Raw genomic sequence first — 25,716 nt, 5'->3', positions numbered from 1 at the left:
CTGCTGACCTGACAGTTGTGCAGAAAACCATCATTGACACCCTCCATGAGGAGGGAAAGCCTCAAAAGGTAATTGCGAAGTAAGTTGGATGTTCCCAAAGTACTGTATCAAAGCACATTAATAGAAAGTTATGTGGAAGGGAAAAGTGTGGAAGAAAAAGGTGCACAAGCAGCAGGAATGACCGCAGCCTGGAGAGGATTGTCAGGAAAAGGCCATTCAAAAGTGTTGGGGACTTTCACAAGGAGTGGACTGAGGCTAGAGTCAGTGCATCAAGAGCCACCACACACAGACGGATCCTGGACATGGGCTTCAGATGTCGTATTCCTCTTGTCAAGCCGCTCCTGAACAAACAACGTCAGAAGCTTCTTACCTGGGCTAAAGAAAAACAGACCTAGTCTGTTGCTCAGTGGTCCAAAGTCCTCTGATGAGAGCAACTTTTGCATCTCATTTTAAAACCAAGAAGGGAGAGGCACACACTGCAAGATGCTTGAAGTCCAGTGTGAAGTTTACTCAGTCTGTGTTGAGTTGGGGAGCCATGTCATCTGCTGGTGTTGGTCCACTGTGCTTCATTAAGTCCAGGGTCAACACAGCCGTCTACCAGGAGATTTTGGAGCACTTCATGCTTCCTTCCGCAGACAAGCTTTATGGGGATACTGACTTCATTTTCCAGCAGGAAAAATAGAACAATATCGGACCTCTGAAAAGTATAAGCATGCATATGGACTCAGTACTTGGTTTGAGCCCATTTTGCAGCAATTACTACCTCAATGCGGCGTGGCATGGAAGCTATTAGTCCGTGGCACTGCTGAGGTGTTATGGAAGACCAGGATGCTTCAAGCACCGGCCTTCCCTGCCAAAAGCACCTAAACCTGGTTCAATGACCGTGGGATTACTGTGCTTGATTGGCCAGCAAACTCGCCTGACCTTAACCCCATAGAGATAGATGAGAGACATGAGACCGAACAATGCAGAAGAGCTGAAGGCCGCTATTGAAGCATCCTGGTCTTCCATAACACCTCAGCAGTGCCACGGACTAATAGCTTCCATGCCACGCCGCATTGAGGTAGTAATTGCTGCAAAAAGGGCTCAAACCAAGTACTGAGTCCATATGCATGCTTATACTTTTCAGAGGTCCGATATTGTTCTATGTACACTCCTTGTCTTATTGATTGCATGTAATATTCTAATTTACTGAGATTGTGGATTTGGGGTTTTCATGAGCTGTAAGCCATAATCATCGCTCTTATGACAAATCACGGCTTGAACTATCTTGCTTTGCATATTGGTTTCCCCTTTTACGTTGCATTACTGAAATAAATTAACTTTTGCACGATATTCTATTTTTTTGAGTATCACCTGTATACACATATAACTTGTATTTTGCAGCACACTGATTGGCCCATTTCAAACCAAATTTTTCAACCATGCACATGTCTAGTGTTTAGCAGGATTCAAGGGATATTGAGAAAGAACTGCAGATTCCAGAAGTGCAGTATATGCATGTCCATTTTTATATATTTGATAATTATAAAATGCTAGCAGATGTAATTATTGCTTGCAGTACGCATGGGACTTGGTAAGCACAATAAATATACAATGTTAGCGGGTATATTTTGAATAGTGCTTATAGCAATATTAAACAGGCTCCATTGCAGTGTAGAGGACATTGCATGTATATTTTATTTATATAGCACTAGTCGATGTGTTTAGCACTTACAATCCATGAGGCATTTTTTATAGGTATACAGTAAGTTTATTTGGTTTATACGGCTATAACAGTTGTATCTGGGTACAAGAAATACTAATTATTTCGGTCACTCAGTGCTGCTGCTGCTGCTGTGAATAGCAGTCGATGCATATATATATTTTTTTTTTTTGACAATCTTTATTTTTCCATTTATATCTTTTTATATGTTGTACAATTTCTGATCATGGTCAACAGTACATGGTAACAGAGGCAAACAAAGAACATTGCGCAGGTACAACCTGGGCGACTTGTGAGTAGGTAATTGTAAACAGGCTCTGATCAAGGTCAACAGTACTTGGTAACAGAGGCAAACAAAGAACATTGCGCAGGTGCAACCTGGGCGACTTGTGAGTAGGTAATTGTAAACAGGCTTTCAGTAAATAGGTACAGAGCACATGAGTAACCTTCTTAGTTAGGGTGTCATCGTCAGTAAGTGGGTAGTGGCATGGTGTGTTGGGAAGTGTGGATGCGATGCGGTTGGCTTCATTAGTGGGCCTTCGTGGTGTTTAGCCTAGTAGTCTGGTGTCGTCTCGGCCTTAAATCTGTGTGGCTTTAAGCACCTATATGTCAATAGGTAGTTTTCGGCCCATCTCATTGGGTGCAGTGCTCTAGTCCTAGGTAGGTTGCGTTGCGTGTGACGTATGACAAGAAGGTTTATGTGGGTGGGTCCGTGGGCCTGTACTATTGGTCACGTGTGCTTGCTGGATTTGTGGCGTCTTTTCAGGTCTATATGGCCTGGTGTGCGTCTTGTATACCTTTTTACTTGGTATATCATTGGTGTGCTTGGCGTCAATCACAACGTTTGTGTTCCTGGTTGTCTACCTGTTGTGCGGAGTGGTCTCCCCGACCTGGATGGTTATGCCTAGTGTTTGTGTTTGGTTGCACGGGGCCGTTTATTCCCTTGGCAAGGCTTCTTGTCCCTGTGTGGCTTTCGTTGTCCCTATAACATATCTGCTTTAGTCTTGGGTTTGTCTGTTCTGGGTGTGTGTGTGTGTGCGTGCGCGCTTGATTTGCGCACTGGTGTCCCAGTTACTATCGGTATTGCCGACGTTATATCTGGTGTCCTATTCATGTGAGGGGCGACTTGTGTGTTCCTTCTTTTTCTCTGTGTGTGCGTGTATCGGGAACTGTGTATGTCCCTGAAAGGTAAGTGGCTGTTTCAAGTCTATGGGGAGGGGGGTTGTTGGCCCAGTTGGGTCATGACGTCTGTCTTTCGCGGTGGGAATGGGGTTGGGTCATTATGTGGTCCCGGGCCCGTCTCCAGCCCCCCTAGAGACAAACTCCATCCAAGGGTACCAGGTTTGAGCGCATTTGTCAGAACGTCCCTGTAGGGAGGCGGTCATTATTTCCATATTGTATATGTCCTCTACTCTGGCCACCCATTGCTGGAAGGTGGGCGAGACCGTTCGTTTCCAGAGTGTCGGGATGAGTGATTTCGCGGCTGTGAGCAATTGCATCGTTAGACTTTTCTTGTAGACTGCTGTGGGTAGTGTCGTGTGGTTAAGGAGCATCGCCAGTGGCTGGAGTGGTATGTCAGCTCCGGTGATGTCCTTGACCTTGCTGTTTATCATCCGCCAGTATGGAGCGATGAGTGGGCATGACCACCAGATATGGATTCCGGTGCCGGCGTCCCCCCCACACCTCCAGCAGTTGCTGGGGATTGTGTCATGTATGTGTCGTAGTGTGTCGGGGGTTCTATACCAGTATGTCAGCAGTTTATAGTTAGTCTCCTGGTACTTCGAGGAGATGGATCCCTTGTGTGTTAGTAGGAAGATTTTGGCCCATTCCTGGTCAGTAAGCGTGGTCCCCGTGTCCCTCTCCCATTTAGTCGTGAATCTCAGTGGGGGTCTGCCTTCGTTAGTTATGAGGGTGGCATACAGTTGTGACACCCCGTGAGAGAGGTGTTGCCTGGCTGTGCATATGGTTTCTAAGCTTGTCAGCGGTCTGTGCAAATGTCCCTTTCCTGCAAGTGTCGTGTAGTAGCTTTTGATCTGGTGGTAGTGGAAGTTGTCTAGTTGGGTTGGTCTGTTTTGAGCGAGTAAGTCTGTTTGCGGTCTGAGCGTGTGTGCGGTGCTCCACTTGTGTATGTATTCCCAGTCAGAAGCTTGAAAGTTCCTCAGAGCGGAGGGGTGTAGTCCTCCTGCCAGATCAGGGTTGTGTGTGATGGGGGTGAGTGGGCTGGGCGAGGTCGTCAGGCGTTTGGCGAATCGTATAGAACACCACACGCGTAGCGTGGCGTCAGTTACCGGGTTACCTGTTCGGATCTCTGTGTATGTGGAGCTCCCCAGCCAAAGTCTAGACGGTATCGTTCCGTGGGCTTGGTATGCCTCCATTTGCACCCATAGTTTTGGGCTTGGGTTGGCGTGCCAGTCGACTAGTCTTTGTAGATGGGTGGCTTGGTAGTACGAGTGTATTGAGGGGAGTCCCGCTCCTCCCTCCCCTTTGGGTCTTTCCAGGGTCGACCTGCGGATCCTGGTAGGTTTGTGATTCCACCCAAATTTCCTGATCGCCGTGTTCGCTGATTGGAAGTATGCTCTCGGTATTGGGGTCGGGATGGTCTGGAACAAGTATAAGAGGCGGGGTAGTACGTTCATCTTGACCGCGCTGATGCGGCCGAACCACGATATGTATTGTGATGTCCAGTTGTGCAGGTCCTTCTGCAGTGCTGCCAGGATCGGGAGGTAGTTCGCTCGATATAGGAGGGTGAGGTCGTTAGTCAGCCAAACTCCTAGATATCGGAGTTTGTCTTCACAGAGTTTGAACGGGAATTGTGTGATGAGTTGCCGTAGTTGTGTGGGGGAGTTCGTCACCGGCATAGCTTCGGATTTGCTTAAATTAAGTTTTAGGTTGGACACCATGTTATATTTTCTGAAGGCTTCTAGTAGGTTCGCAATGGAGGTCCTTGGCTGCTCCATAAAAAACAGCATGTCGTCAGCGTATGCTGCTACTCGGTGTTCAGTCTCCCCCAGGGAGTGCCCCGTAATTCCCCCATCTCGTCTGACCGCCTCCAGAAAGGGCTCCAGAGAGAGGGCAAACAGGAGGGGGGATAGGGGGAGCAGTCGATGCATATTTTATACAAAATAACATTAGCTGATAAAAAAGTTACGGATCTATTGGTTTTATTTTTTTTGCAACAAGAAGTGAATGCAAATGCAAATACATGTTTATGAATTAACCTGGCTACACCCTCCTGACTTTCAAGCAGACAACAGCTTCCGTTACTTCCTGGTTTGGGTAACTCAGTGGAGCTAAATTTAAAGGGACACTCCAGGCACCCAGACCATTCCTGCCCATTGGAGTGGTCTGGGTGCCAACTCCCACTACCCTTAACCCTGCAACTGGAATTATTGCAGTTTTTATAAACTGCAATAATTACCTTGCAGGGTTAACTCCTCCTCTAGTGGCTGTCTAGTGGCTGTCTACTAGACAGCCACTAGAGGGCACTTCCGGGATTATGGCACATATTTTCTGTGCTATAGCGTCGCTGGACGTCCTCACGCTGTGTGAGGATCTCCAGTGTTGCTAAAATCCCGATAGGAAAGCATTGAAAGCATTTTCAATGCTTTCCTATGGGGAGGTCTAAAGCACATGCGCGGCATTGCTGCGCATGCGCATTAGGTCTCCCCCTCCAGTGGGCGTGATCAGTCTCCCCCGCCGGCTGACGCAGTAATGGGAAGGAGCGTGGGCGGACCAAGAAGCAGCGCCGAGGGACATCATCGCTGCCTCTGTTAAGTCACTGAAGGGGTTTTGACCCCTTCAGCAACTGGGTATGGGAGGTGGGAGGGGACCTGCAGTGCCAGGAAAACGGATTGTTTTTCTGTCATTTGAGTGTCCCTTTAAGAGACAGCAATTGCTCAGAGCACTTGCCTTGCAAAGACTTCTCATTGAACTGCATTGGGAAGTCTGTAATTGGACCGCCACTGAATGTCTGGGCAGGGTTAGAATGGTAGGGCTTGCAAAAGCAACAGACAAGAGATCTGCAGGAAACACCCTGTATGAAAAAACAGAATTCAATGCATGCATATTTTTTATTTATTTTGTATTTGGGCAACAGGGAGTCCCTTTAACTAATTTCAGACCCCCACACCAAAATATATATAAATAAATAAACAAATATTGCGAAGCTGTAACGGGATCTTTTATTGCACCTATTCTTTTTTTGACATTCTTTCATTTTCATCTTACGCAGTAATCATACAATAAGCAATGAAGGTCTATAGGTCAGCTTCAAGAGACATATTTGCAATAGGACATCTCGGACAACAATATGTAGATATTCACACTCCAGCCATTGTTCAACATATCAAGAGACTCATAAAAATAGCTTAGGTGGGATCGCCACCTTCGGTATATGCATTATTGTAACGGAGCTCCCTGTACCCCGGCTCTACCTCTTCCTAGCTGGAACAGGGGACAAACCGCAGCACTTCTGCCCAAAGTCGCTCGGGCTTGACTGGGGTCCTGGAATCACTCCCTCCTGCAGCCGAATGGGGAACTCGCTCTATCCACCCCTGAGCACTGGATGACACTCAGTCCTGGGAGCTCTAATCCTTACAAGGACTTTCCCGGTTGAATTCTCCACTCTGGAACATGCTGGAGTAGTTATAAGCCCTTTCCCTCCCAGTAACCAGACAACACATAGTTCTGGGAGTACAAACTGGAATGCTTTAATCTGGCCAGATGGCCTGCTTTTATACAATTTACACACAGTCAAACACACCCATAACACTCCCACACAAAACAGGATAATCCCTCCCCCTGGAGTTACAAGCATACATCTAACATACTCCTCCCCTGTTCCTGAGAGATAATTACCCCAGCACACAAATCTACATGTTTGAACTACATATCCAAAAATCACCCAGATTGGTTCAGGGGTTCAGATTTCCATGGAAGTCATAATTTCTACCAACCGAGCACATGGTCCTATGCCCAAAACAGTTCCATTAAAATCATGGCTAGCGGTCGGTCTAGTTCGGTAGTTTAAAAATGAACAAACTACCAAACATAGTCAATAGTCTAACACTGGAGCTGGTTCATCATGTTCGTGGGACTGTTTCCACTGAACAGTGCCCTTCTAAGTGGTATAGAACCAAACACAGGCGATGCTGGATGTCCAGCGGTGTTCGGGAGTTTCTGTGTCCAATCTCAGTTCCATGAGCTCGACAACCAAACACCGCTGCCTGCGTTCATGCGAACAAGATGGCTGCCACCTAGTGGTCATTCATGCAAACAGCGGCCACCCCGATGAACAATTAGAACACTGCGGTTGAACGTGTTACAAACTGTCAATTAGGCTTAAAAAGCTCTCGGGGGGTCCATTCCAAGCCAAGCCAAGCCACTGCCAGTTAACTAATCTTTTACAGGTTTCCCTGCAGGGCCCATAGTCTGTGGGCAGGCGGCTGGCAAACAGGCTCCTCCAGGAGCTTGTGGCAAACTCATGTGGGAAGGGAAGTTTGTCACAGGTACCTCGGTCAAACGCCATCTAGTTGGCATTAGTAGTTTGGCTGCATTGAGAAGATACCTGGTTAATTACTTTTTATACCTTGATATAGGCATTGTGGTGTGGTGAAGGAGCATCTGAAGCGGTTGGAATGGGAGGTCTGAGTCTAGTATGTCTTTAATTGTTGTGTGTACTGCATTCCAGAAAGGGGTTATTTTGCTGCAGAACCACCAGATGTGGAGATGCGAGCCCACCTGTTCTTCACATCTCCAGCAAGTGTCAGGAGCCTCAGGCAGCATACAATATATTCTCTCTAGCGTTCTATACCATCCAATCAACAGTTTGTAGTTGAATTCCTGTTGTTTGAGGCACATGGAGCTCTGATGGGTCAGTATGTGGATTTTCAACCACTGAGGATCGGAGAGCACAACGCCTGTGGTTCTTTACGTCTGTCAGTGTATGTGTCTGTGTGTCAGTATATCTGTCAGTGTATGTGTCTGTGTGTGTATGTATGTATGTATGTGTGTGTGTGTGTGTGTCAATACGTCTGTCAGTGTATGTGTCTGTGTGTGTCAGTATATCTGTCAGTGTATGTGCCTGTGTGTGTATGTATGTATGTCTGTGTGTGTGTCAGTATGTCTGCCAGTATATATTTGTGTGTCAGTGTATGTGTGTGTCAGTATGTATCTGTGAATGTTTTAATGTCTGTCTGTGTGTATGTGCCAGTACGTCTGTCTATGTGTATGTCAGTATGCCTGTGTGTGTGTCAGTATGCCTGTGTGTGTGTCAATACGTCTGTCAGTGTATGTGTCTGTGTGTCAGTATATCTGTCAGTATGTCTGCCAGTGTATGTGTCTGTGTGTGTATGTATGTCTGTGTGTGTGTGTGTCAGTATGTCTGCCAGTATATATTTGTGTGTCAGTGTGTATCTGTGAATGTTTTAATGTCTGTCTGTGTCTGTATGTGCCAGTACGTCTGTTAGTGTGATTGCGCATTGGGCGTAATTGGGGTGGGGGAGGGATTGGAGGGGCAGGGCCCAGGGGGTCCAAGAAAATGCATTGCCCAAGGTCCTAATCATATTATAGATGGCACTGGTTTATGTTAATGACCAGCTGAACCCTGGTGTGTGTCAGGATCGGGACAGGGATCCAACACGCAGAGTACAAACAGTAGCCAGATACGTATAACGGACCTTAGAATGGCCGGACTAACGTAAGTAGTACAGTATAGAATGGTCAAAGACAAGCCGAGGTCGAGGGTAACAGAAGACAGGTAAGCGAGAGACAAGCCGAATCAAGGGTAACAGAGATAAGCAGAGTAAGGTAAACAAGCCGGGTCAAAACCAAAAGGGATAATAGAATACACAAGCACTGAGTGACTAGAACAAACTAGAACCACGACAGGGCAATGAGCTAATGAAAGAAGCTCTGCTAAATACCCTGTTCAGAGCAGTAACCACGCCTCCGAGGCGTCCTGATTGGTCCTGCAGCAATTGAGTGACAGGTCGTTCCGGAGGAGTGTCCTGATGACAACTTCCTGCCTAGAAGCTGTAAAAGGCAGTCACTCCCTCGCGGCCGGCCTTGCATGACCGGATAGACCGTGGAGAAGGGAGCCATCAGGCCGTCTGGATGGAGGAACAGCTAAGTCTCTACCTCTTTCAGAGGTAGAGACCACGGGTACCCTGACAGTACCCCCCCTCTCAGATACGCCCACCGGGCGGAATACACCAGGGCGAGAAGGGGAATCGAGAGTGAAACGCCCTGCGGAGACGGGGAGCATGCACCTCCTCCTGAGGTACCCAACTTCTCTCCTCATGACCATAACCCTTCCAATCGACCAGATATTGCAGTTTCCCCCGGGAGATTCGAGAATCAACGATGGAATTGACCTCATACTCCTCCTGACCCTCCACCTGAACTGAGCGGGGAGGGGCGATCGTGGAGGAGAACCTGTTACATATTAATGGTTTTAGCAAGGAAACATGAAATGAATTAGGAATGCGTAAGGCATTAGGCAACGCTAAACGATACACAACTGGGTTAATTTGAGACAGTACCCTGTACGGTCCAATATATCGAGGAGCAAATTTCATGGACGGCACTTTTAACCGAATGTTTCTAGTACTTAACCATACTCTATCGCCTGGAACAAACACCGGTGCTGCCCTTCTACGTTTGTCAGCGTGTTTTTTAACCAGCGTAGAATTGTGCAGAAGGATTTGTCGAGTTCGATCCCACAACTTTCTTAAATTGGCAACATGAACATCCACCGACGGTATCCCTTGAGAAGAAGACTCCGAAGGAAGGATGGAAGGATGAAAGCCATAATTCAAGAAAAAAGGGCTAGAATGCGTAGAATCACAAATGAGATTGTTATGTGCAAACTCCGCCCAAGGAATCAAACCGACCCAATCGTCCTGGTGTTCTGAAACGAAACAACGTAAATATTGTTCAACTTTTTGGTTAGTGCGTTCAGCCGCTCCATTGGACTGAGGATGATAGGCAGAGGAGAAATTCAATTTGATGCCTAGTTGGAAGCAGAATGATCTCCAAAAACGGGAAACAAATTGGGAGCCTCTGTCAGAGACAATTTGGGAAGGTATCCCATGCAAACGGAAAATCTCCCTGGCGAATATCTCCGCTAACTCGGGCGAAGATGGGAGTTTAGGTAAGGGAATGAAGTGAGCCATTTTAGTAAATCTGTCTACCACAGTGAGGATGACAGTCTGCTTTTTAGAGATAGGCAAATCAACAATGAAGTCCATTGCCAGGCAGGACCAAGGCTTTTCAGGAACCTCAAAAGGGTGCAGAAATCCGCATGGAAGCGAATGGGGTAGCTTGGTCTTGGAACAAACTTCACATGCCCCGATGAATTCTTTAATATCCTTGCGTAAGTCAGGCCACCAAAAATCTTTAGAGACCAGCGCATAAGTCTTGCGGATGCCAGGATGCCCAGCCACCTTGCTGTTATGGAGACAGCGTATCACCTCCAGTTGGAGAGCGGCAGGAACGAAGTGTCGATCCCCAGGGGTCTGTTTGGGTGCCAAATGCTGAAACTTCATGATCTCAGAAAGCAATGGAGAGTGAATCCTGAGATTCGTGTTCGCGATGATATTCCCCTTAGGAACTATGGAGGACAGAAGTGGTTCAGTTATAGTGGATGGTTCATATTGATGAGACAAAGCATCGGCTTTAGAGTTCTTAGAACCAGGTCTATACGTAAGTACATAATTAAAGTGAGTGAGGAACAAGGCCCAGCGAGCCTGCCTGGCGGACAAGCGCTTAGCCTCCCCAATATAAGACAAGTTCTTATGATCCGTTAGAATAGTAACAGGGTGTAGTGTCCCTTCCAGTAAATGTCTCCACTCCTTTAAAGCCTTAATGACCGCTAACAGTTCCCTCTCCCCGATGTCATATCTGCTCTCAGGCCCAGAAATTTTTTTAGAGAAGAAACCACAAGGGTGTAACGGTTTATCCACCCCTAACCTTTGAGACAGAACAGCCCCAACTCCTGTCTCAGAAGCATCGACCTCGAGCAAGAAAGGCAGAGTCGTATCAGGATGAACTAGAATGGGAGCTGAGGCAAAAAGTTCCTTGAGAGTCTTAAAAGCACCAAGAGCTCCCTCAGACCAGAACTTAGTATCAGCCCCTTGTTTGGTCATATTGGTAATAGGCGCAATGATAGAGGAGTAACCCTTAATGAAGCGCCTATAGTAGTTGGAAAAACCAATAAACCTTTGGATAGCCTTGAGTCCTTTGGGCAAAGGCCAGTCTAAAATAGATTGGAGTTTACCAGGATCCATTAAAACCTTCCCCAGAAATCACGTACCCAAGAAAGTCTACCTGAGACTGATCAAAACTGCACTTCTCCAATTTGCAGTATAGACCATGTTGCAGAAGTTTGTGTAACACCTTTCTGACCTGTCTATGGTGAGTCTCAATCTCCTTAGAGTGTATTAGTATGTCGTCCAGGTAAACAATAACACAATCATGCTGAAACTCCCTAAGTACCTCATTAATCAAATCCTGAAATACTGCAGGAGCATTGCATAGTCCAAATGGCATAACAGTGTATTCGTAATGGCCATACCGGGTATTGAATGCCGTCATCCACTCGTGACCTTGCTGGATTCTCACCAAATTGTAAGCCCCTCTGAGATCTAACTTGGTGAAGATTTTGGAGCCCTTAAGACGATCAAATAACTCGGTAATCAGTGGGATAGGATAGGCATTTCTGACAGTTATTTTATTCAAGCCTCGGTAATCGATACAAGGTCTCAGCGTGCCATCCTTCTTCTTAATGAAAAAGAACCCCGCCCCGGCCGGAGAAGAAGACCTCCTGATGAATCCCTTTTCTAAATTCTCCTGAATATACTCTTCTAGAACCGAGTTCTCCTGAACAGACAAAGGATATACATGGCCCCTCGGAGGCATAGTCCCGGGTAGAAGCTTAATTTTACAGTCAAATTACCTGTGTGGCGGCAAAGAATCGGCATTCTTCTTGTCAAACACTGCCCTTAAGTCTAGGTAAAGGTCTGGTATTTGTCTTTCTGTGGACTGAGTAGGATTCTCCTGTATGTTAATATTAGCTAATGGAGAAACCTTGCACAAACACCGATCCTGGCAGCCCTGGCCCCACGAGAGTATCTCCCCTAACTCCCAATCGATAATAGGGTTATGTTCTTTCAACCATGGATACCCCAGAACTATGGGAACGGAAGGAGACGAAATGAGCAGAAGAGATAAATTCTCCACGTGTAGGATACCAAAATTTAAATCAATGGGTATGGTCTCACGAAAGATAACAGGGTCTAGTAGTGGTCTACCATCTATGGCCTCAACGGCCAAGGGTGTCTCCCTTAGCTGGGATGGGAAATTGTTTTTACTAGCAAAGGCTTGGTCGATAAAATTCTCAGCAGCACCGGAATCTATCAAAGCCATAGCCCTTACTACTTCCCTCCCGCAAGTTAAGGAAACTGGTAGCAGAAGCCTGTGATCTTTATAATTAGGAGTAGAGGACAATATAGAAACACCCAAGGCCTGTCCACTAGAGAGACTTAGGTGCGAGCGTTTCCCGGGCGGTTAGAACAGTTCGAGAGTAAATGACCCTTAGCTCCACAATACATACACAAACCCTCTCTTCTCCTGTACTGTCTTTCCTCCTCAGAGAGGCGGGTATACCATATCTGCATAGGTTCAGGAAGCAAAGATACCGTGGAGTCAGGACTTGGAAAAGCGGGGGCTAACCTAAAAGAAGGTCTCCAGTTCCTCTCTCGAGTGTTCTGTCTCTCTCTTAAACGTTCATCTATACGAGAGATGAACGAAATTAAATCCTCTAAATTCTCGGGGAGTTCTCTGGTAGCAACCTCATCAAGGATTACTTCAGATAAGCCATTCAAAAATACATCCATATACGCCTGCTCATTCCACTTGACCTCTGACGCCAGAGACCTGAACTCTAGTGCATAATCCACCAGTGTTCGGTTCTCCTGTTTCAGACGCAACAGTAATCTGGCTGCATTAACCTTTCTACCTGGAGGTTCAAATGTTCTTCTAAAAGCAGCTACAAAGGCGTTATAGTTATAAACTAATGGGTTATCATTCTCCCATAATGGGTTGGCCCATCTCAGAGCTTTCTCAATAAGTAGGGTGATAATAAATCCTACCTTTGCCCTATCTGTAGGATAAGAGCGAGGTTGCAATTCAAAGTGGATACTAATTTGGTTTAAGAAACCACGACACTTCTCAGGAGCCCCACCATAGCGTACTGGGGGGGTAATGCGAGAAGAAGCACCCACTGTGGCTACCTCTAGACCTGAACCGACAGGAGAAACAGGGGTATTACGTATCTCCTCTGGTGGGTTATTGGCACGAGATAATAGAGCCTGTAGCGCAAGCGCCATCTGATCCATTCTGTGATCCATGGCTTCAAACCTAGGATCAGGAGAAGCCAGCTGACTGTTTGTACTTGCAGGATCCAAAGGCCTGTCATAATGTCAGGATCGGGACAGGGATCCAACACGCAGAGTACAAACAGTAGCCAGATACGTATACCGGACCTTAGAATGGCCGGACTAACGTAAGTAGTACAGTATAGAATGGTCAAAGACAAGCCGAGGTCGAGGGTAACAGAAGACAGGTAAGCGAGAGACAAGCCGAATCAAGGGTAACAGAGATAAGCAGAGTAAGGTAAACAAGCCGGGTCAAAACCAAAAGGGATAATAGAATACACAAGCACTGAGTGACTTGAACAAGCTAGAACCACGACAGGGCAATGAGCTAATGAAAGAAGCTCTGTTAAATACCCTGTTCAGAGCAGTAACCACGCCTCCGAGGCGTCCTGATTGGTCCTGCAGCAATTGAGTGACAGGTCGTTCCTGAGGAGTGTCCTGATGACAACTTCCTGCCTAGAAGCTGTAAAAGGCAGTCACTCCCTCGCGGCCGGCCTTGCATGACCGGATAGACCGTGGAGAAGGGAGCCATCAGGCCGTCTGGATGGAGGAACAGCTAAGTCTCTACCTCTTTCAGAGGTAGAGACCACAGGTACCCTGACAGTGTGGACTTTTATAACAGTAATGAGATTCTCACATTTTCTACAAGTAAACCCACAAATGTTGGAGTCTGTGAAAGGAAATGAAGGGAAAGACTTTCTCTGGAAACATCTTTAGCTTGTGCTGCCCTCTTGACCCTTCCCATCTGTGCCACCATTGTATTCCGGTACATACACAAGACAGGACTTTTGCAGAAGCCTGCAAAATGGCTGACATCTGTGGGATATCCTCCACAAGCATGAAGAGATACTGTAGACATATTCTATATACTATAGAAGATGATGTCAGGAATCTTGGTCAGTCAATGACCGACGGCTTACTTCAATGGGAGACCTTTTAGTTAATGATGGTAGATGATGGTTTGATTTTGTTCACCTTTTTACACAGTTATATATAGACAAAGTAGTCCTGAATTGATTTGTAAATAACCTTTGATCAAATTGGATTTTCAAAGAAATATCAATGCAACATTTATTTTAAAGTTTCTATGTTAATTAAAAGTGTATTAGCAATAGTTCACTTTAATATTTTTTTCCAGGTACTTCACAAGAGGCTAAAAATAAGCAATGTCACAGGGCAAAGGCTAAGGTGAACGAAATAGATCAACAGAAGAATAACTAGTACAAGAGTGACACCTAGTGATGAGTTAGAGTAATTACGTTTATAAAGACGGTAGTTAAAGGAACACTATAGTCACCTAAATTACTTTAGCTAAATAAAGCAGTTTTAGTGTATAGATCATTCCCCTGCAATTTCACTGCTCAATTTACTGTCATTTAGGAGTTAAATCACTTTGTTTCTGTTTATGCAGCCCTAGCCACACCTCCCCTGGCTATGATTGACAGAGCTTGCATGAAGAAAAAAAACAACAAAAAACAGGTTTCACTTTCAAACAGATGTAATTTACCTTAAATAATTGTATCTCAATCTCTAAATTGAACTTTAATCACATACAGGAGGCTCTTGCAGGGTCTAGCAAGCTATTAACATAGCAGTGGATAAGAAAATCTTAATTAAACAGAACTTGCAATAAAGAAAGCCTAAATAGGGCTCTCTTTACAGGAAGTGTTTATGGAAGGCTGTGCAAGTCACATGCAGGGAGGTGTGACTAGGGTTCATAAACAAAGGGATTTAACTCCTAAATGGCAGAGGATTGAGCAGTGAGGCTGCAGGGGCATGTTCTATACACCAAAACTGCTTCATTAAGCTAAAGTTGTTCAGGTGACTATAGTGTCCCTTTAACCCCTTAAGGACCAAACTTCAGGAATAAAAGGGAATCATGACATGTCACACATGTCATGTGTCCTTAAGGGGTTAAATATGTAGGACAACAATATTAGCAGGAAATCATGATGCACATCACGTACTCCGAGACTGCCACTCTGATTTTCTGAAAAGTATGTTTAATAAAAACAATAAATTTATACCATAATGCTTGAAGAAAGGTAATCTATTTATATGTATTCCTTTTCAGAACTTCTACAGTAGGATTGTTGTACATCTTGCTTACTACGGCATGCTGGAGTGGTAATGGTGCCAGACATTCCCTGGAGACTCCTCTATGTAAGTAGTCAAACTGTTTAGTAATTGGTTGACTTTTTAACGTGGAGTCTGCCAGGTGCTGTTCTATGCCTGGTAGTAGCTTGTGTTAGCTCTCTTAAAGCAATCCCTGCAGTGCTCAGTTTATTGTCTGAGAGCATCAGCTAATTGCGCTCAATAAATGAGATAAGCCCTTAAGGTCCACATATGATATAAAAACCTATTCACTCTTGCATTTTCACAGAAACTCAAAAAGTGAAATTATCGAAGTTCAGTAAGTACATTTGCTAAATATGTTAATATCAGACCCGGACTGGCAATGAGGCAAACCGGGCAAATGCCTGTGGGGTCGCGATGGCCATGGGCCGAGGTCGGCAGGGGAGATCAAAGGATCTTCCCTGCCAGCCCATGCTTCTTTTATTCACGGCCAGTGGTGGAGATCAGCTGGGTAAGGTAAGAGGGAGGCTGAAAACTGCACCAAAGCTGGGTGCAGAGAATCCCTCCTCCAAGCTCCACGGTTTGGAGCGTTGACGTGGGTTAGCCACCAAATGAATGCACTGTACTTTCTCTTGGCTGTTTTGTCCTCTGGTATCCTACTTATGAAGACATCAGAGACAAGTCACATGCAAACACAGGGCATTTCTCCCTTGCAAGAGCTTTTTAGCACAGCTCTGCACATGGGCTGCCCTGGAAGAGCATTGAACTTGCAATGCTCGCTTTGGGGGACATGCTTGTCATTGGCGATGATACAACACAACCTCTCTGGCTCAATCTCCTACAAGTGGGCCTCTCTGATTAAAAAAAAATGCCTGGGCCAAATTTTTTTCCAAGTTTGACCCTGATTAACAGGGACGCCATCAGGGGGTGACAACCATGATGGTTGTCATGGGCCCGGTCGCCCGGCCCCCACGTGTAGCGGCGGAACTGCCGCCGGTGCAGCTGCATCGGGGCCTGCGTGCTGATGGGACCCATTGGGTGGCCCAAGCACTTAGGGCCACCCGATAAGCCCTATATCTTCAGGGACCCGGTCAGCGCTGTGGTCGTGTAATAGTACCACCGGGCCCCTTTAAAAAAAAAAATGCAGCCGCAATGATTGCTGGGAAGAAGTGATGGCCAGTCACTTCCTCCCAGCTCACTCCGCGCAGGAGGAGAAACAGTCAGGCTGTGAAGAGGGAGAGCCACGCCGACTCCCATCAGCCTGAGCCACCCTCCTGCAAGGAAAAGGTAAGAAACAGGAGGGTGGTTGAAAAATTAGATGTGTGTGTGTAATACTTCTCGGAAAAATTTATTTGAAACTCAACTGCAGGTGAACAAATAAATTTGAAGCTGTCACTTTAAGAAAATATAATTTATTTAACTAAAGAAATGTAAGTTTTGCAGACTTCTGCAGCAATAAGGTTGTGAAATAAAAATGCATGAATGTTTGTAATCTTGTTTCAAAATTGCATAACAAGAATATAGCATATATAAAATAAGGAAATGCTAAATTAGCAATACACTCCATAGACTTCAATATAACATTTGACAGAGCAGGTCAGTTGATTTCTGTTGTATGAAATAATGAAGTCCTTTTGAAAAGACAACAAAATCTGGTAATTAGGTAGATCCTGGTTGCACAGTGGTCATAGTCCTTTAGACTCCAAATAATAATGAGTAAGACAATTGAAGAGTGAGTAATTAGATTATAAGACTTTCAATTAGAATATGCAAATGGTATCCCAGAAGCAGATTTAGTAATTCCTTATCCTTCCCAAATAACTTCAGTAAAGAACCTATTGTTAATCCCAATAAGAGGAGAACTTATCTTGCATTGAGTGATGAACATGAGAGTCCTTCCAGGATAGAATGGATTATGGTTCCTTGAGGTCTGTGGAGAAAGGCAGGAATCAGAAGTAAAGCCTTGTTCCAAGTCAGGGAGTCGACAGTAGAGCGTAGTCAGGATCAAGCCAAGAGGTTCGGTACACAGGAAATCAATTAGAAGCTCCGTCGGTAAATAGGCTACAAGGTAGCAAGTATGCGAGACTATCAAACACAGAAAACATTGATTGAGCCATTTGGATGTGGTCACGGCTTCCTTTTGAAGGGAAGCCCGTGACATCAAATGCATTGGCGGAGAGAGATCGGCGAAACCCAGAAGTCATACGGGTAGTGCGATCTGGCTGAAATCAAACATGGAGGAATTCTGAGAGAATAGAGAGGAATCCTGACAGTTTTGTATGTATGTATGTCTGTATGAATGTACGTCAGTATGTCTGTATGTCAGTATGTATGAATGTGTGTAAGTATGTCAGTCTGTATATATGTTTGCCAGTATGTATGTATGCGTGTTTGTGTCTGTTTGTCCTTAGGAATGTATGTGTGTGTCTGTATGTATGTTAGTATGTGTCTGTGTGCCACTATGTAAGTCTGTATGTCTGTATATGTGTGTATGTCTCAGTATGTGTGTGTCAGTATGTATGCCTATATGTGTGTATGTCTGTTTCAGTATGTGTGTGTGTCTGTAAGTATGTATGTATGTGTGTATCTTTGTTCTTTTGTATCAGTGTTTGCTTGAGTAAGCTGTGCTTTTGACCAAAGAATATAACTGTCACTTCTATGGATATTACACCATAAAAATAATTTAAAAAAAAATATATATATATATTTCTATAACTCGTGTTATACTTGTGAATTTGTTTTCTTTTAAAATGTATAGTATAGTAAAGATTGAGGAAGTGAAATCACAATCCAGTTCAGTTCAGGCAAAACCAGGGCATACAATACAATTGATGAAGAGAAAATCAATAGAAAAAAGGCAGCACTTATAATGATGATTGATGCAGAACCAAGGAGGTGGTACCCAGTTCCAAGATAGATGTGGGAATTTTTACATTGCATCTTATTTTTCAGGTCACGATAACATATTTACTAAATTTAGTTGGTGTGTAAACTGAATATTGAATATCCCGGGAAGGGACAGTTCCCACCTGAATAGGTCTACCCACAAAAAAAGTGTAAGGAAGATGATTTACTGAAAAAAAAAAATTACTTATAAATTTGTTCATTTTCAACATATCCATAATAGCTGCAGCAATTTGCAAATTGAGATACAGCTTTATGTCCACCCCAACAACCGTACAACTGTAGTTAATAAATACTCCGCCTGTTCAAATACCAAATAAATAAAAATCTGTTTAGCAGATATACCCAAATGACAGCATGCATGCTTTTAATTATAATTTTTTTCATTGGGGTTATATATAAAAACATCATGCAGGACCTGCAGTTCTCTTGTCTGCAGCTATTGCAAGCTCAGACTTTCCAATGAAGCTCAATTAGACGTGTTTGCAAGGCGGGTGCTCTGGGCAATTGCTGCCTCTTGAGTTTAGCTTCTCTGAGATAACCAAACCAGGTAGTAACAGGACCAGCTGTCTGCTTGAAAACCAGTGGGATGTAACCAGGTTACTTTATAAAAGTTTTAACTTCTACAGAAATCTGCACTTTTTGCAAGATAATATAAATAGGACACACTCCTCACACGTAAAGAATTTCATCAACCCAAAGTGCTTTAGGGATCTGCAGTGTCCCTTTAAGCCACTTTATGAGCTCACTTTGAGCAGTGTTTCCCAACCCAGTCCTCAAGGCACACCTACCAGTCCAGGATTTAAGGATTACCCAGTTTTGTCTAAGGTGTTTTTTCTTTTTTTTTCTAAAAACACCTTAGACAAAACTGGGTAATCCTTAAATCCTGGACTGGTAGGTGTGCCTTGAGGACTGGGTTGGGAAACACTGCCTTTGAGAGAGAGAGAGAGAGAGAGAGAGAGAGAACCCACACGGCTATCAAAATGACACACTTTTAACAGCTTTTATCAGCTGGCAAAGTTATTTAATTTATGTACGCTTTGTCTTCTGTTAGAAGGTTCATTTGATTCATTCATGTCTTTTAATGGATAAAACTACTTGATACTCAGTTACCCAAACCAAGGTCACAGAGATTTGCAAGATATGTGCAATGCTCCAATGAAAGCCATGAAACAAAACATTATTATCTAAAATAGGGTTGCCCCAAAAGTAGATCCATAGACATTGTAGATCTGCAGCTGCCATAATGCCTATATTGTGGGTATCTAAAGTAAGAATCAGGGCCGGTGCAAGGATTTTTGCCGCCCTAGGCAAAAGTAAAGTTTGCCGCCCCCCCCCCCCATATGACATCACAATGCCCCATGTTAACTAATGCAAGTGCTGCAGTGCCGCCGTGTTTACATTAAAAGGCCTGCAGGGACAGGCTATAGACACCAGAACCACTACATTAAGCTGCAGTGGTTCTGGGGACTAAAGTGTTTCTTTAATGTGAGGTAAATTAGAGATTAGTGCCACGAATAATATACTAGATTGCCTACTTACAATCAGATGAGGATGGTGATGGGCTCTAGCTGCAGTCTGGCTCCACTCGTCTGGTGTAGAACAGGCTCTCTGGAGGCTGTTTGTGTTCTGGGAGAACGGAAAGCAGCTCCATTTTTTTAAAGGCCCTTTACACAGCTCATGGTCTGGGCCCCAGGGTCCACCTTCATGTTCCACCAAATAGTTTGTTCACAGGAGTAGTGGATGTCCTGATATGTGTGTAAGCAATGCATTGTGTGAATCTGTGTTTGTATGTGTAAGGGCTGCAAGGTGTGTTTCTGTGTATGTACGGGATGCAGTGTGTGCGTCTGTAAGGGGTGCATTGAGTGTGTGTAAGGAATGCATTGTGTGTTTCTGTGTGTGTAAGGGATGCATTGTATGTAAGGGTTGAATTGCTTGTGTGTGTGTGTCTGTGTGTGTAATGCATTGTGTGTTTTTCTGTGTGCAAGGGGTGCATTGTGTGTGTGTGATGGATGTCAATCTCTCCCTCCTCCCTTGTCACTCTCTTCTCCCCCTCTCCCTCCCTCGTCACTCTCTTCTCTCCCCCCCTTGTCCCTCTCTTCTCTCCCCCCCTTGTCCCTCTCTTCTCTCCCCCCCTTGTCCCTCTCTTCTCCCCCCTTGTCCCTCTCTTCTCCCCCCCTTGTCCCTCTCTTCTCCCCCCTCTTGTCCCTCTCTTCTCCCCCCTCTTGTCCCTCTCTTCTCCCCCTCCCTTGTCACTCTCTTCTCCCCTGCGTGTCCCTCTCTTCTCCCCCTCCCTTGTCACTCTCTTCTCCCCCTCTCCCTCCCTCGTCACTCTCTTCTCTCCCCCCCTCGTCACTCTCTTCTCTTCCCCCCCTCGTCACTCTCTTCTCTCCCCCCCTTGTCCCTCTCTTCTCTCCCCCCCTTGTCCCTCTCTTCTCTCCCCCTTGTCCCTCTCTTCCCCCCCTTGTCCCTCTCTTCTCCCCCTTGTCCCTCTCTTCTCTCCCCCCCTTGTCCCTCTCTTCTCCCCCCTTGTCCCTCTCTTCTCCCCCCTTGTCCCTCTCTTCTCCCCCCTTGTCCCTCTCTTCTCCCCCCCTTGTCCCTCTCTTCTCCCCCTTGTCCCTCTCTTCTCCCCCTCTTGTCCCTCTCTTCTCCCCCCTCCCTTGTCACTCTCTTCTCCCCTGCGTGTCCCTCTCTTCTTCCCCCTCCCTTGTCACTCTCTTCTCCCCCTCTCCCTCCCTCGTCACTCTCTTCTCTTCCCCCCCCCCTCGTCACTCTCTTCTCTTCCCCCCCTCGTCACTCTCTTCTCTCCCCCCTTGTCCCTCTCTTCTCTCCCCCCCTTGTCCCTCTCTTCTCCCCCCTTGTCCCTCTCTTCTCCCCCCTTGTCCCTCTCTTCTCCCCCCCTTGTCCCTCTCTTCTCCCCCTCTTGTCCCTCTCTTCTCCCCCCTCCCTTGTCACTCTCTTCTCCCCTGCGTGTCCCTCTCTTCTCCCCCCTCCCTTGTCACTCTCTTCTCCCCTCCCCACTCTCATTCCCCCTCCTAACCCCGTCAATTACTTCCCCCCCACCTTGTCAATTTATTTCCCCCCCACTTTCAATTTATTCCCCCCACCCTGCCTGTCCATTTATTCCCCCACCCTCCCTGTCCATTTATCCCCCCTCCCTGTCAACTTATTCCCCCCCCTCCCTGTCCATTTATTCCCCCCCCCCTGTCCATTTATTCCCCCCCTCCCTGTCCATTTATTCTCCCTGTCCATTTATTTCTCCCCCCTGTCCATTTATTTCTCCCCCCCTCCCTTTCCATTTATTTCTCACCCCCCCTCTCCATTTATTTCTCCCCCCTCCCTCCCTCTCCATGTATTTCTCCTCCCCCCCTCTCTCTCCATTTATTTCTCCTCCCCCCCTCCCTCTCCATTTATTTCCCCCCCCTCCCTCTTCATTTATTTCTCTCTCCCTCTCCATTTATTTCTCCCCCCCTCCCTCCCTCTCCATTTATTCCCCCCTCCCGTTATTCCCCCCACCCTCCCCTACCTATGTTGTAGCGTGGCCGAGCTCTGTACTGTCCGCGGGTACAGGGAGCATTTGTTTCCTGTACCCGGCCGGACTAAAAGGAAGTGAACACTCAGTGTTCACTTCCTGTTAGTCCGTCCGGGTACAGGAGACAAATGCTCCCTGTACCGGCGGATCATACAGGGCTCGGCCACGCTACAGTGAGGGAGTGACAGGAGGGAGCGCTGAGCGCTTCCCTCCTGTCAGCCCCTCTCCTTATGCTGCGCCCGGGCGGTGCGCCCTCATGGACGCACCAGCCCGGGCGAAGCTGCAGCCGCCTGAGGCGCTCTACAGAGCGCTCGGGCGGCTTCAGCATTAGGGGGGCCGGCGCTCCTGGCGGCGCCCTTTCCCAAGGGGTGCCCTAGGCGGCTGCCTAGTCCGCCTTAATGGTAGCGCCGGCCCTGGTAAGAATTGTCAGGAATTTAAGTGAATCCAAAGTGAATCTCACATTTTAGGAGAAAATATCTGAAATGGAAAATGAGCTTTGCTTCAAGTTTAGCTATTTTTATCTAAATAAAAATGTGAAAATTCACTTTGAATTTAGACAATTCACACTTTAGCCAATAATCGGCCGTTCACTGCGGTCTGCTCGCTGTAGAATCTTCAGATTTATTTTTTTAGTTTTACATTTAAAAAAACAACAACTTTGTTCCTTAAATTCATTATCTCAAAACCACTATAAAACCACAAAGCTAGATTTGGGGGCAACGCCAGCCTCAGCTGTTTATTTAAAGGGACACTATAGGCACCGAGATCACTTCATCCCATTAAGTCGGTTTGGTGGAGTGTTCCCTTAGTCCTGCAATGTAAAACACTGCAGTTTTTGAGAAAGTCCAATTTTTACATTTCAGCGTTAAGACTGTCTGTCTCTAGTGGCTGTCTACAAAATCACCCCCTAGAGGTGCTTCCTGCAATTTCAGCGTTTGACTCTGTGAAACGACATTGGACATCCTCATTCTTTGCATGAGGACATCCAGTGTCTTCAGAATCCCCATAGGAAAAGATTGACGCAATGCTTAATTATGGGAAAGGCCTAATGCGCATGCGGTGCTTGCTGAGCATGTACATTAGTCCCGTCCTCGCCGTTGGAGGAGGGTGAGCAAACGCCAAGGGACATTGCCACTGGTATAAGATAAGTGTTTGTTTAAAGGGTTTTTTAATCCTTTATTTGCCCAGGGAAGTGGCACGAGGGGTGGTGGGGCAGAGGGCACTATTGTATAAGCAATACAGTTTAGTATTCCTAACACTATAGTTTTCATTTAATTTCAGTTGTTTGTTATTTGGATCATTCAGTAAGAGAAAAAATGTCTTCAAGTTACTACTCAGTGTAGTAGTAGTTTCAGTACTGTAATTGTTGTGTGATAAGTAACAGTAACACATGCTGAACGAGAGCTTTGATCAACCGTCTGCCAATTCCCTGCTCTGGCACTAGATGGCAGTGCATTCTTTCTTCCCCTGCTTTCCTATAATGGCTATTGCTAAGGTATAGATAGAATATTATAGAAACTGGAACCTTTTCTTGGTTTTCAACCTCATTTTAGCATTTCCAAAGAAGTTTAGTCCAATGAAAAGTAATAATAAAAAATATACAATCATGGGGAGTTTTATATTTGGTAGAACAAACAATGTGATTTAATTCAGGTGGGTTATTGTACTGGTTTCTGCTAATGACTTGTAGATGGCAGGTGGCTGTTACTGCTGAATATCACAAGAAACTCAAGAAGAAACTGCACTCAATTCACATGAGCTAAAATAAGGTGCAGCCAGACCCAGGACCAGCACAGTTCAAAGGACCTTTTAATGGATCCAAACATGCAGTGTTCACCTTGTTCCAATAAATGTGCCCTTAAGAGCATCGGAGTGCTTGGACCTTTTTTCTACTCTTGTTGCTGATGAATGGGATTAGACTAGCATTCCTTGGATACTGACTATATCTAGAATGCAGACAATTTCAAATGGTGGAAAACTAGAATGGCCTTTTCTAGAGAGAAACCTAAACAAACAGGTTATTTTTTTAGTTCTGAAGATAAAAGGTAGTATGAGAAGGAAGGCACATGACAACGGACACGTACTTGGCATAGAGGGGCAGCAAAGGAGGCTCCAGATGTTGCTCATACAATACATCGTACCTTTCACAATTCGTGGATTAGGCGTTTGATGAAAGAGCGTTAACAGGCAATGTTCAATGCAGCTTCCTGTCACTACTATCTGCATCTGTTATCCTCCTAGTGCTGGATTCTCCAAACTCTGGCCCTCCAGATGTCGCTGAACTACAACTCCCATGATTCTTTGAATGAAATAGATAGCTAGAGAATCATGGGAGTTGTAGTTCAGCAACATATGGAGGGTCAGAGTTTGGCGAACCCTGTAAAGTGAGTGGGGCTTGTAGTTGGCACTAGGGATGGGATGTTTGCATTACTTCTACTTCAGAGGAATCACTGCTCACTAGGAGAAAATCCTGCACAGAATGTAGGGTACGCCACCTGTCAATCATCGTTAATCCAAGCCTATGGCACCAACAGGAAAGGATGGAATGTTTTGCAGGGGATACATTTGTACATTCTACACATGGTGTTACCCCAGGGAGAGGTATCATGAAAAACATTTCCCCCTTTGGATCCTCCAGTGTTTTAGGAATATAATATTGTGAGCACAGCCGAAGAAATATTGGATTCTGTAGCAGTGAGGAAAGTGAAAGAAATTCTTTTTAAAAACAAGACACGATGTATAGTTTTGTAGAGTATCCTTACCAGATGATGGCAGGGAATCTATAAATTCATAAACACTTGCTTCCAGATCAGCAACACTTGAAAATGGAAATTTGGACCAAATCGCTCCTGTGATTAGAGGACATTTTTCCACAACGTTGCCAAAAATATCCACAAACTCCTCGTAGTTCATTGAGTTCACAGCATTTAGATCCATGGTGATCAACTGGAGAATGGCTTGTGATTATGAATTCCCCAAACCAGTGCTTTCAGAGACCAGTTAATATGTTGAAACTTTAACCAATTGCTGAACCACAGGTCACTGACTTTTACTGATTCTGCAGATTAAAGTCCATTTTTTGGTACAATCATTACAGTTAATATTGATAGTTTGTTACTTTAGAAATGTATCTTTCTTGCTATCTGCCCTCCACACTTCCCCTCACAGCTAAGCAATCATCAGAACTCGTTCTCCCTTGGGAACTCGTCCTCCCTACTCGGCGAGGTAGGTCCTGCATGGTAGGTATAGTTACTGTCACACTCAGCTTATAGTTAGGGACCTCACTGCAGCACTGGGACATGGAACATTTAGGGTTAAGGTAAGGGTTAAAATTAGGGTTAGGTTTAGGGAGTTATTTTTGTTTATTTATAGAATACGGACAGCTAGGGGAAAACAAATTAAAACTTATGCCCAGAGTTAATTTTAACCTTACTTCTGGGAGTAGGATTAGAATAAGAATCGAGAGGCTACATTAGTTCCTGATCCTACTTTTAACCCTCACCTCAGTCCTAAATGTCCAATATCCCAGGACTACAGTGAAGCCCCAAAAACTATAAGCTGAGAGTGATAGTAACTTTACTTACCTTGCTGGACCCACCTTACCAAACAGTCTTTTAAGACACAGGTATCCCGAGGGAGGAGTTCCAATACTTATTTATTTATTTATAAAATATTTTACCCTGAAGGATTAATTGAGATGTCTCTCGTTTTCAAGTATGTCCTGGGCCACAAGCATTCCATTGCTATAATAGGGTACAGTAACATATTAAAACTACAAAATAATATTAAAATACGCATATATAAATTTACCACAGAACAGGTAAGAAATATAATCAGTCATGATTACAAGTGCATTCAATAACAGGAAAGAACCATAGGAGTTAAAGGGACACTATAGTCACCAAACATGTTTAACTTAATGAAGCATTTTTTGTATAGCTTATGCCTCTAAAGTCTCACTGCTTAATTTTCTTCTACTTAGGAGTTAAATCACTTTTTTTATTATTAGTTTTTGTGTAAGGATTTTACAGACATACATAATGATTTACAATTTCGATACATAA

The 25,716-nt window shown here is 45.1% G+C and overlaps 1 protein-coding gene across 1 annotated transcript in view; it reads right to left on the bottom strand.

Moving 5' to 3' along the window:
* URAD (ureidoimidazoline (2-oxo-4-hydroxy-4-carboxy-5-) decarboxylase) overlaps positions 1–24,830 on the bottom strand; it is a 30,027-nt gene extending 5,197 nt beyond the window's left edge. The window contains exon 1 of the mRNA XM_063444879.1: positions 24,415–24,830. Coding sequence (XP_063300949.1) covers positions 24,415–24,589 — 175 coding nt within the window. The 5' untranslated portion in view covers positions 24,590–24,830. The remainder of the gene's footprint in view (positions 1–24,414) is intronic.
* Between the last annotated feature and the right edge of the window lie 886 nt (positions 24,831–25,716).

The sequence above is a fragment of the Pelobates fuscus genome, chromosome 1, assembly GCF_036172605.1.
Source record: "Pelobates fuscus isolate aPelFus1 chromosome 1, aPelFus1.pri, whole genome shotgun sequence".
Taxonomy (NCBI): Eukaryota; Metazoa; Chordata; class Amphibia; order Anura; family Pelobatidae; genus Pelobates; species Pelobates fuscus.
Note: the sequence above shows the minus strand (reverse complement) of the source record. Positions and strands in the feature narration are given on the sequence as shown.